Raw genomic sequence first — 13384 nt, forward strand, 5'->3', positions numbered from 1 at the left:
AATAAAGTGTAGGTTCTTTTCAAAGTTTTGAGTTAATTATTGAGCTAAGAATCAATGATGCCATTTTGCATATATAGTGAAAAGTGTAGTACAAACTTTATTTGTAAAAAGTTTATTAATAAAGAAACATGGATAAGGTCGAGTCACAGAAAGGAAAGATTATGTTATTGGTCGACGGCTACAGATATCGCAAAGACAAAATGCGATGGAAGCACGTCATGGAGATGCTGCAGGAAAGATGGTTGCCGTGGAAGGATGAAAGTGTTAAACGACAATGTTCGGTTATTATTGGGACACAGTCATGCTCCAGATCCAGCTAGAAACGAAGCAGTGAAGGTTGTGTCTCCTATACGTAGACGAGCAGTGGAAGGGGTGGAAAAACCGAGGCAGATTATACAACAAACTAGAGTAGGATTTTCGATGGAAGTTGCACCTCATTTACCATCATATACCGCATCGCAATGTACAATAGAAAGACAAAAGAAAGGCAAACAGCTGCCATACCGTAATCCACAGAATGTTTTAATATTATTTGTATAACCTGCGCTGTTTTGTTTAGCACTATTTTGTCAGGCAATTTGGAGCTCTTTTGTTGGCAATTAAAGGCGCTCTTTTGTCGTCGCCCTTATGTCGGAGCTCTATTGTTGGCACTCTTTTGTCTTGCGCTCTTTTGTCAGTGTGCCGTCATTCTTTTCCTTTGCTTGATTTGACATAGAAAATTCGGAAGCAAACAACATAGTATTTTCCTTTGTATATACATGTGTAGATGTGCTTATACCCCTTTTGCTGAAAATGGACTTGTCCAGGAACTGGAAATCACTAGCAAGCAGGGTTGCCTTTTACAATGAAAAATTCCATTTGGAATGAAATGCATAGATGATAATGGTGTTAGGGTCCCCTAGGCATAATCTGGATTGAAATTATTAACAATAAATGAACTAAGTTCTGTGTATATTTTGTCTCGTTTGTACTTTGTTTTTTTTTTTTAATCAGTAGTAGGGTACAAATAAATGGGGGGGGGTATATTCAGACTATAGTTGATTGCAGCCAAAATACAGCACCCCTTCATTTGTCTCTCTCTTTATAAAGTGTCTTGTTTTAAGTCGTGTATGATAATGGGTCCAGTTTTATTATCTGAGAGTACATTGTGTTAACTACTTCATTTATGTTGTCTTGCAATTAAACATGATACTACATGGCTCTCCTGGAGAGCATTATAATACTGTATTTCTGATATACAATATAAAGAGCATGTGCTATAACACTATTTCTAATATACATTATAAAGAGGGTTCACTATAATACTATCTTTAATATATATTGTAAAGGTTTGCTATAACACTATTTCAAATAACTTGTAAAGAGGATGTGCTTATAACACTATTTCTAACATACACTTTAAAGAGGGTGCACTATAACACTATTTCTTATATACATTATAAAGGTTTGCTATAAAAATATTTCTAATTTGTAAAGAGGGTGTGCTTTTAAAACTTTTTAATTTTATAAAGGGCATTCTATAACACTTAATATATAATGTACATTATAAATAGAGTGTGTTATAACACGATTTCTAATATACATTATAGAGTGCTATAACACTATTTGTAATATACATTATAAAGAGGGTGTGCTATATCTGAATTTCTAAACAAATATGTTCCATTTAGGCATTGAGGAGGCTGAAGAATGCACCTTCTATGAAAACCTACATTGATTGTATCTCCTCACACAAGGTCTTCAGACTGCCTGGTATGTTGTCACTTCTTTAATATAGTCATCCTATTCTGTCTTAAAAATCTTTCATCAATAACATCTGGTATGTTCTCACTTTGTTGCCTTTATTCCATTTTATCATTGGTAAACTTTCTTCAATAATTTTGATGAAGATAGTGTCATATATAATGTAAATTTGAGAGTTTGCTTGTAGTGATGATCATAGAATACATAGAAGTATTTAACATTCAGTTATTCCATATTTGTTTTTGAAGATATAGGGGAAGAAATCAAAACTTACCAAGATTTTGTGATTTGGAACTGACAAACTTGAATGTAATAGGGATAGGTAAAGATACAGATCTGTTGTTGTAGGGGTCCCAAGTGGTCTAAAGCGCTTACCATTAAGGATCACTTCCTTCTCACCTTTGTCTGAATGGTTTCTAGTCTCTGGTTCGGCCAATGTGGTTATGCGAGAAAGCTTGTCAGTGGCTTTTCATGGGTTGGTGGTTCTTTCTAGGGTTTGCCCGGGTTCTTCCTCTACCATGTATTGCCTGTCTTGTGCTGAAAAATGGTGTTAAACCCTACAACAACAATAAGACCTGTTGTTAAAATCATTCATGTTTTCCGTAGAGTAGTCACATTTACTTGGAATTTTGGATTCAAACGTTTTGTGCAGATAAATGAAAATAATTATGTTTGGACTTCAAATTGAGCTGCAGGTTTCAACAGAATTTGTGCCTGTAGTCTAGGACTAACACAATGCTTAGTCTTGGTACTTAATGTTGAACTCTGTTAATCTAGTAGTGTGCTAATGCATGGAAAATGATGAATCTGGGCTGCTATGTTGAACTCCATTGGCACAGTAGTGTGTGATACTACAAGGAGTACCAGAATGCATAGTCTGGCTACCATTTGTTGAACTTCATTAACCCAGTAGTGGGGTACTACGAGGACTACCACAATCCTGAATCTGGGCTACGATTTATTGGACTACTATATGGACTACCAAAATGCAGTTTTTGTGCCATATGTTGGACTAGTCACCCAGCATTAGGATACTAAAGAGACTACCAGAAATGAGTTGGGGCTACCAGAATGTTGAACTTTAACCCATTACTGAACTACTACAGGAGCTAACAGAATGCCAATTCAGGGGGTACCATCTGTTGTACTAGGGTAACCCAGTAGTGGGTTACTACAAGGACTAATGTTGATAACGTTGAATCTGAGCCGTTTGTTGCACTCATATGCTCAATAACGGGCTAATTCAGTAGCACTCAATAGCTGGCTACTTCAGCTACTACCAGAATGCAGAGTCATGGCAACAGTATATTGAGTACACGTGGCTATTGCATGATATCACGACTTTTTCTCCATTTTAATACACCCAGTATAAATTGGGTTATGATGTTGTCTCTCCATTAACATTTGCTTGTCCTGTTAACTTTGTAACCATTAGAAGGATTTTCATTAAGTTTGCCAAGGTATATATATAATGATTTTAGATTGTGTTACATATTGTAACCATTTCCCCAACTTAGGTCAAGGTCATTACAAGATAAAATGTAATTCTGTGACTTGCATCTTTGTTTGAGTTAAAACTTAAGAAGCTCTGAGGATATTCCAATGAAACTCTGGTATATATCATGACTAGATGTGTCACTTCTATGTATTCAGCCTTAAGGTCAAGGTCATGGCAAGAATTATGTGACTTGTATAACTGTTGGATAATTGTAATAAATCTTTGCTCAGATATATAGTGAACCTTCCTGTGTCTTAATAATCACTTGCCCAGCATCAATATCACGGCAACAGAAAATGTGATTCAACAACTAGTGTCCTTGTCTTCATACTAAATTATTTTAGAGAAATTGTAGCTAGTTATGTCTTGTAGTTTGTTACATAGTTTAGCCATACACCTTACCCCAAGACATGTTAACAGCAGTGGATTGTGTAACTCTGACTTGTAACCTTGTGCAGAGTGCAACTGCTGAATGACTTGAAATATTATACTGCAACTTAAACTAGTTATATTTAAGACTACAAAGTACATCTCATACAACAGTCATACTGTCTGACTCGAGAAAAAATAGTGCATCAATGGTCTCTATGTAACTTTGAAACCAATGGAGATATTTTGCTGAAACTTCAGTTTTTCATATTCTGACTTGAAAGTGGTACATGCTCAATTAAATGCTATCTTCTTCAAGGCGAAGGTCACAGCAATGGCTGATCCAACTCATTGGCCTATTTTATTATCTGTTGTCACATTATAACTTCAGCTGATGAAACTTTTCCCAGGTATACATCTTTTCATGCAGTACTAATTGTCTAGTACCAAGCCCAACAGTAATTGGTAGCTCAAAGGTTATGGAGTATTTTGTGTGCTGTTTTTGGTACCCTTGTGTCAAAATATAACTATAAAAATATTTCATAAAGACCAATTACAGATGGAGCACTCACCTCTATAGATCACTCAGAAATCTCACCTCTGCTTACATTCGAGTCTTGGCTAGAACAGAGTGGGTAGGTGAGAAAGAAACTTTTCATGCATTGATGTGGGGTTTTTTTTGGGGGGGGGTGTTCTTTTTTCATCCACCAGAAATGCTGGCTGATGTATATAGTCTATCATGTGCTGCAAAATGGCATTAAAATCGACCAAGCCAAATCATAGCAATGGATTCCTCACATGGAGGGGAAAACATGTTAAAGCTGACTGTGCCTTATCTTGGCTTTTTCATCACAGAAAAATTATCAGATTCTTTTTCTTTTAGCACACTGGTCTGATATCACATTTATAACAGTTTTTAAATTTTGTGCTGGATTATTAATTGAGTCATCAAAAAACCTCCCTCAGTAAACTTTACATTTCAAAAACTATTTGCTGCTCCAGGCTAGAAAACTTTGTGTGAAAATGTACAAATGCAACCATTTGGTTTATACTGTTGTCAAGTTAGATTTCAAATTACGCAGAGTTTTATGACAGGTGTCAGTTAAAAATTGGACTGTGATTTTATTATAATTCTTACTAATATGCTGATTAACAGGATTGTACCCTTGCTTGAATTGTATTCCTATTGGAGCAATATAGTATTTTCGGTTGCAAAAATAATAATAATGAGGACTTTGTATAGTGCCTAATCTTTAGAAGCTCTAAGCGCTTAAATTGTACAAAATACTCTTATACATTTTACTATTTTTAAAATGTTCTTACATTTTTAATTGTTTGCAAAGATGTTTTTATATGTTTTAATAATTTTAAATTTTGTAGTCTGTGTTTTCCAGGATTTATTGATGTTCATGTTCACGTTCGCGAGCCAGGAGCCACACACAAAGAAGACTGGGATTCTGCTACAGCTGCAGCCCTTGCAGGGGGGATAACCATGATTTTGGCCATGCCAAACACCAACCCACCTACTATAGATGAGGCTTCCTTCATACTCACACAGAAGGTAAGGAGAATAACCTTTCAGATAAGGGGCCCCGAGTGGCCGAGTGGTCTAAAGCGCTCTCCGTTACGGATCACTGCCATCTCACCTCTGTCTGCGGCGGTTCGAGTCTAGGATTCAGCCAATGTGGGTATGTGAGAAAGCTTGCCAGTAGCTTCTCGTGGGTCGGTGGTTCTTTCTGGGGTTTTCCCCGGGTTCTTCCTCCACCATTAATACTGGCCGCCATGTATAGCCTATCGTGTGCTGAAAAATGGCGTTAAGCCCCAAAACAACAACAACAACCTTTCAGATAATTTAAGGAATGAACATCAGTAGGTCAGTTCAAATTAACTAAGAGGCACATTATAAAATGAACAAATGTTATCTTACAACTAAGTATGTACAAACTGTGTTTACTGCTTTATGTATTTCTTTACTTACCTTAAAATTTGGATTTTTTTGGTAATCTTCAATGGATTTTTATAAAAGAATTTATTCTATCCGTTTTATTTACAAAATAATATGGTGGCCATCTGCCATAGACTGCAGTTTCTTTACAGCAAAAACAGTTCAGCTAAGATGCATGTTTACACACTTTGAAATGGATTATTTTACCTGTGCATTGAAAAAGAAAGCAAATGAAAAACGGAGAAGGCAAAAACAAAATGACGATGAAGAAGTATTTTTAAAAACATATGAATGCATTTCACAAATGAACTTTAAAAACAGGTAAACTGTAATTTGGGTTACCACTATGGTGGTCTGAGGCACTTGCTTTTACAGTGTTAACATCTCATCTCCATTGACATTGATTTGAGTCATGGGCTTGGCCAACCTGGGTATGTGAGAAAGCATGCCATTGGTTCTTCCGTCCACCAGATATAGTGGTTGCCATGCATTAGCCTATCATGAGCGGGAAAATTGCACTAAACAAGAACAGCCACTACAGAAACTTCAAAAACAACATATATGTTTGAAACCACAGTAGGTTTTATAATCTAAAACTCCGCTTCAGTTTTCATATTCCTTCTGTATTTCAGATTTCTATTATTATATATTAGACTTTAAATACTAAGACTGACTAGCTAAATGGCCAATGTGACTGTGGTATCTAGGACTGTTTTTTGTTGGTCAGTCTAAATGCCTACATAGACTGTGGTATCTATGAAGATGTTTATCTTTACTTGGCCAGGCTAAATATCTATTGTAATTATGGTATCTATGACTGTTTACCCTTAGTTTGCCAGGATAAATATCTATTATAATTATGGTATCTATAACTTTACCTTTAGTGGACCAGGATAAATACCTATTATAATTATGGTATATATGACTGTTTACCTTTAGTTGGCCAAGCTAAATATCTATTGTAATTATGGTATCTATTACTGTTTATCCTTAGTTGGCCAGGCTAAATGTCTATTGTAATTATGGTATCAATGAATGTTTATCTTTACTTGGCCAGGCTAAACATATATTGTAATTATGGTATCTATGACTGTTTACCCTTAGTTTGCCAGGATAAATATCTATTATAATTATGGTATCTATGACTTTACCTTTAGTGGACCAAGATAAATACCTATTATAATTATGGTATCTATGACTGTTTACCCTTAGTTTGCCAGGATAAATATCTATTATAATTATGGTATCTATAACTTTACCTTTAGTGGACCAGGATAAATACCTATTATAATTATGGTATATATGACTGTTTACCTTTAGTTGGCCAAGCTAAATATCTATTGTAATTATGGTATCTATTACTGTTTATCCTTAGTTGGCCAGGCTAAATGTCTATTGTAATTATGGTATCAATGAATGTTTATCTTTACTTGGCCAGGCTAAATATATATTATAATTATGGTATCTATGACTGTTCAAGGCTGAGCAAATTTTTTTTTTAACCAGTAGTCCAGGACAAGCGGTTTCAGAAAATTCACTAGTCCCACCTTTCTCTTCACTAGTCCCACCTTACTCTTCGCTAGTCCCACCTTAACTTTTCACTGGTCCCAAAATGACAATCACTTGCGGAGATTTGATTAGACATACGTACTTAATCCATAGAAGAAAAAAAATAAAAATAATATACAACATAATTATTTCTTAAAAGAAATAAAATTTTCAAAAACATTGGTTGTTATACATTTGGCTTCTTCAGGTTCATGTATATATGTTTTAGCTAATGGATTTGAAAATATGTCCATGTATATGTCTGCCACCTGCACCAGCACTAAGCCAGCAGTTGATAGCTGTGTCTGGGCTAAAGTCCTCAAGCTCTGGTCCATTTGCAGAGATGTTAATTAGCATTTGTAAACTCTTTTGGTTTAAGGAACTCCTTAAAGAAGTCTTGATTAAGTTCATTGAATTAAATCCTTGTTCACTCAGAAATAGCTATCGCACACTCAGTATCCTTCTTACATTCTATCTCTCCATTTTCAAACAAATTTACCTTCTCCGAATCGCTGTTATTACCTTCCTTTCGAAAATAATTTAGCAAACTCATTTTATCCAGAGAGTAACTGTCAGCTTGCTTGACAGCTACTTATACAGTGATCATAACATCAATTTTCTCTTTTAAATACAAACTGAAACAGCTCTTTATTTAGCGTAATTGTTTCACTTCAAACACAATATCGCACGTGGAAGTTAATCATCTGTATAATCAATTATAAATTAAAGAACCATTAGTGTCATTTAATCAGTTCATAAAGGAAACCAACACTGATGTCGGTAAAGTACATTTCATTAATTTCATTACACTGACTCACTGGATTAAAATCATAGTGAGCAGCTCATTATGATCTAGATTGAGTAAACTCATTGCAACAACACTGCTAATTGATCATACTGGCTTTCTTTTGTTTGATGTGTTTTGATTTGCCGATAATTTGGTCGCTTAGCCCAATATGCAGTCAAGCGGTAACAAGATGTAAATGTATACACGAAGAGGGGTAGAATTAAGTATTCAGTATGCCCGGAGGGCATGATTGGCCAAATAAAGATAGATATAGTGATTAAAGCACGAAAATAAGGACTAGCCCGACTTTTTTAAAGAGCACTTGTCCCGGACTAGCGACTTGGAAAATTCTACTTGTCTGACTTCAAAAATGATTAGTCCGGGACATCCGGCTATGGGATTTGCTCAGCCCTGCTGCTTACCTTTAGTTAGCCAGGATAAATACCTATTATAAGTATGGTATCTATGACAGTTTACCTTTAGTTGGCCAGGATAAATACCTATTATAAGTATGGTATCTATGACAGTTTACCTTTAGTTGGCCAGGATAAATACCTAATATAATTATGGCTTCTTTGACTGTTTAACTTTAGTTGGCCAGGCTAAAGGCCCGTTGTGACTATGGTATCTATGTTGGAGCCAGCAGCGACAATTACACCACACTTCCAGAAATTGGTGGAAAAGCAGCAGCTCTCAAGATGTACCTAAATGAGACATTCACCACACTGAAACTCACTGACATGGCTTTGTGGATGAAGGTTTGCATTATCACATTTATTTGCTTTCAGCATTTCAGATATATATATATATTGCAGGGATTTGAATCTCTGCATGTAAGAATTCAGTTCTTGTTAACACCATATTAGCTGAAATATGGGTCCAGTGACTCAGAAAACTGCAGATATGTCACATTTAATATGAACAGAAATGGACTTTTACTAGTTAAAATTTAATTGTAATATTTCACAAAACTACATCTGCATGATGAAAATGACTAAATTGTGTTTATATTTTATAATTAAAACGGTTTTCTTTTGGGTTTTTTTAAAATGTAAAATAACTTATAAAATATCGCTGTAAATTTGTTGTATAGTTTTGATTTTGTCACATTTAAAGACCATTTATATATGGAGAAAAAAAACCATGGCAACATTTGCCACATAAAGAACATTCTATATTTTCAAGTTTTCTGGAATTTTCTTTAAACAATGTACATGATGCATACCTACACACTCTTTTTATGCAGCATTTTGAGCACTGGCCAAAGCACCTGCCACTATGCGTACATGCAGAGGGAACTCACACAGCCGCTGTTATTCTTATATCTGAGATCTGCAAACGCTCCATTCACATCTGCCATGTAGCCCGAAAAGAAGAGGTATGTATTTTTACAGCTGAAACTACATTTCATTTGTGGGTTCAAATCCAACTATTACTGCTGCAGAGGAAAATATCTGAATTCATCAAATACTGCACCTACTAAATTTTTAATAAAATTATGGAGTACAGTCATACCTGTTTATGTTGACATCCTCGGGCCCGAGGAAATATTGGTGACATAGGCTGATGTCGAGTTAAGTGTTTGGGGGAGGTTTTGAAAGAAAGATACAAGTTAAATTTGTCAGTAAGGGGTGACCTGTCATCATTGAATAGCATTTACACTTTGAGAAAACAAACAATGGAAATTTTGAGTACATGAAGATAAAACCATTGCAAAATACACTTGTATTGACAAATTACATTTTGGTTACCTTTGTGTAATAAAATCCACAGTAAAATATTGCATCGGTCACATTCTGATATGAAAAACATTCCCCACAAAATTCAATGTCCACATTAGCACATGGTTGCTTATTTGTTATTTACATGTTTAAAATACATGTATTTAAATTGTCCTAGATTTTTGTCAGTCTGTTCCCATCTTATTGAGGCTACCAAGGGGATGGGGCTATTCACAGGGAAATGAAAACCTGTCATCAGGTTGGTTTAAACAGTACATGTATTTAGTTACAGAAGTCATCGTGAAAAGTACATAAAAGTGAACAAGAGATATGCGGCTGATATGATTATTGAAGGCATAATATTGTATACATTGACACATGTTAATGAGGTATTAAAAGAAAATGATTCTTGCAATACAATATTGTAACAGTGTCAGCTCAAGTGGTAGACATTTAAATTACATCCCTGAGATAACAAGTTATGATTTCTCTCAAAATACAAATACTTGTTGCAGTAAAAGATTTTAATGACAAATACATATTGTTGAGAGAAGTACAGGTCAGACCTGGCCACTTGCCGACATAAATGACTAGGCGGGAAAATTAAAGCCTGGTGGCAAGATCAACTAATTGTTGAACAAAGTATTGGTTTGAACTGGCAGCTTGTTGACATAAATGATTAGAAAACAAAGGATTTGTTCAAGCTGGGACCAAGGGCATATGTCGACATGTATGTGTATTTTTTATCTTGATGTCGACATAAGCATGACAATATTGGTAGTAATAGTTAACCAAGGGACTGGGATGTTGCTTTTTTGTTGAAATAGGCGGCTTGTTGACATAAGTGATGTCAATATAAGTGGGTAGGACTGTACTAAATTTATTAATTGTACAATTTTTATAATGTGTAACTTTCATGTTTTAAAAAACTGCTAAAGAGGATAAAATCTTATCACACACATATCATCAAAATATGTTTGCTTGAGTTCTCTTGGGCTTCAACCGAGATCAAACCAAGATGACATGAGTGTAACAGGATGTACAAATTGACAGACAAAGCCAAATCAAGAAGACCCCACTTCAAGAAGATGTATAAGTGGAGAGATGGACAAAGCCAAATTGAGATGACCCCACTTTAACTTGATACATAATTGGAGAAAGAACAAGACCAAATTAAGATAACCCCACTGTAATAGGAGGTTCAAATGGACAAGATCAAATCAAAATGACCCGACTATAACAGGATGTACAAATGGACAGATGGACAAGGCCAAATCAAGATGACCACACTGTAACAGAATGTAGAAATGGATGGATGAACAAGATCAAACCACACTGAAACATGATGTACAGATGGACAGTGACAAATTGAAATAACCCCACTGAAAGCAGTGGGAGGCATACAAAAGTGATGTGGCATAATTTTGTTTACATGTTCTTGAGAAGCAAAAATGGGCAGCTACCAAATGAGTAATAATTCCAAGTCAGATACATTTCTCATTCTTGGCAATTTACTCTTGACACCATTTCATTCAATCATATTTGGTCCTCTAATGATGGACCCAGCTCTAATGCCTATTTGCCATTTAAAAAAGGCATGACGGTTAAAGGTTTATGCATGATAAATTTTTTTCTTTTCTTCGTAGAATTATTTATGAAGGTTTGAAGCATTCATGTCTTCTCACAGATCCTAATAATCCGTGCAGCCAAGGAACGAGGCCTCCCTGTGACATGTGAGGTGGCCCCACACCATCTGTTTTTGACCTCTGATCATCTAGGGGTCATAGGTCAAGGTCGAGGTCAAGTCAGGCCAGTTCTGTGCAGTAAGGAGGACCAGCAAGCATTGTGGGAAAATATGGACATTATTGATTGCTTTGCATCAGACCATGGTGAGATAATTTGCAAAACTTTTATTCTTCTCTTTGATACATATCTGGGGTTTTTTTTTTATTTTTTCCTGATGAAATCCATTTTGGCTGTTTGATTTGTGTGAATTTGTAACATGAGCTATACTTGGGACTTTGAAATTGCATGGCTTTAAGTACATTTTTTTCCCTTTTGATTTGTTTACTGATTCTCTTGTGTTGTAAATGATCAAATTTTGGTACAGTAAGGACTGTTGATCATCAGCAAACTTTTGTTCACAGCATATTGTGAAAGAAGTTAAATTTCATTTTTTTGGGCATATAGTGTGCGGTGCAGATCCTGTCTGCTTTAATACAGTATTGGTATTGTCTTGCAAAATTCTTCTACATTTACTGTCTTTGAAAAAGACCATCTGTCATCCTTCCCAACAGTGATGCAAGTTTAGTTTTGAGGTCGCAAGTGGAGAGAGGGGTTAGTGCACATGACCAATACAAACAATACACTGTTCGTACTCAAATGATCTAATAGAAAATAGACTGAAAAATTTAAATCTGAATAAAAGAAAATGTTTTCTTTGCAGCAAAAAATAATTATTAGACTTAGTATTATCATGTATAACCCCCTTCCTCCAACACACTAGCACACATTTGCACACAGACATAACAACACAAATGTGTAATAAAATCAATACGTAAATTTTTGTCTCTAAAGATCCACTGGAAAGTGGAATATAGTCTTTTAACGAGATATGACTTTGTACAGTGAAATGCAGTCTGTAGACAGTGGAATAGTCTTAACTAGATGCAGACTTTGAAGCTGTCAAAGGTTCTTTAGGGGTTTTGAAGGTGATGCAAGTGTTATTAGTGCAATCTTTACATTTTATTAAGACTGGATGGTATGGTTCTTCAAAATTGTACCCAAGTTTTTTAATTTCTTTTGGCAGTGAAAATGATCTTTCTGCATCAGCCATGATGTGAGGGACTGTCAAATATGGCCATACTAGTTAGAATGTCAAATCTTGGGTTTCTCCCATTTCTGCCCAGACCTAAATCGTGCAATTGTTTCATTGCTGAGTTTCATAGCTCCTGAAGTTTTTTTTGCCCTCTGGAAGTGCCCAAAGCTTAAAAACTGGATTTGCAAGTTAAATGTTTCAGTGAAAAAGCTTTTAGAATTGACTTTAGTCTCAAGGGTAAAGAGCTGATTGGATTTGATTAGTGTAATTACACACACAACATATAGTTTCCGTGATGCAACTCTGTTATAGGAATGGACAGCAACCCAGTCTAGCCATTTGGACCCAGCAGGATTTTGCACTACCCAGAACTGCCGGCCTGGCAGGGAAGATTCCCTGCTATGTATCCAGACTCAGCAAATGTCCCCACTTGTCCATTCCTAATATTTTACGACTGGATGGTATACAACCTGGCCACCAGGACTGTGCAGGATTTTGCACTACCCCATTAAAACTGACCCAGTCTGGTACCCAGCAATATTTCTCTACCTGTTCATCCCTTTTATAAATTAAAAATTATCTAAAGATTTATAAATTTTGTATCGTAAGACTTGTAAACAAATTATCTCTTAAATATGTCTGATGTTAGTGTATATTAAAATATTAAAATTGTCATTATTTTCTTGTTTTGTAAACTTTGCTTTTAAAATATTCACTGATCTTTTAAAGTGATGTATTGTAAATATATTCTAACTAGCATCTATGTGAATGGCAGTCTTTGTTAGAGAAGGATTCACAATGTCAGTCTGTTAGTTGATTCAGTGTGTCAGTCTTTATTAGAGGTTTCAGAATGTTTGCCTTTGTTGGAGGATTTAGGATGTGTCTGTCATTGGAGGATTCCATATGCCTGTCTTTATTAGAGGATTCAGGATGTTTGTCATTCGTTGAGGATTCT

The 13384-nt window shown here is 35.4% G+C and overlaps 1 protein-coding gene across 3 annotated transcripts in view; it reads left to right on the forward strand.

Annotated features, from left to right (window-relative positions):
- The window catches only part of LOC149774485 (multifunctional protein CAD-like), a 163181-nt gene that overhangs the window by 92259 nt on the left and 57538 nt on the right, over positions 1–13384 (forward strand). For all 3 annotated transcript variants that reach the window (XM_089945160.1, XM_089945159.1, XM_089945161.1), the window contains exons 29-33: positions 1671–1752; positions 5005–5171; positions 8484–8648; positions 9137–9268; positions 11299–11500. In XM_089945160.1, the coding sequence (XP_089801286.1) occupies positions 1671–1752; positions 5005–5171; positions 8484–8648; positions 9137–9268; positions 11299–11500 (748 nt within the window). The remainder of the gene's footprint in view (positions 1–1670; positions 1753–5004; positions 5172–8483; positions 8649–9136; positions 9269–11298; positions 11501–13384) is intronic.

This window comes from Sinohyriopsis cumingii, unplaced genomic scaffold (assembly GCF_028554795.1).
Source record: "Sinohyriopsis cumingii isolate HCF-2022 unplaced genomic scaffold, ASM2855479v2 utg000229l, whole genome shotgun sequence".
Lineage (NCBI taxonomy): Eukaryota > Metazoa > Mollusca > Bivalvia > Unionida > Unionidae > Sinohyriopsis > Sinohyriopsis cumingii.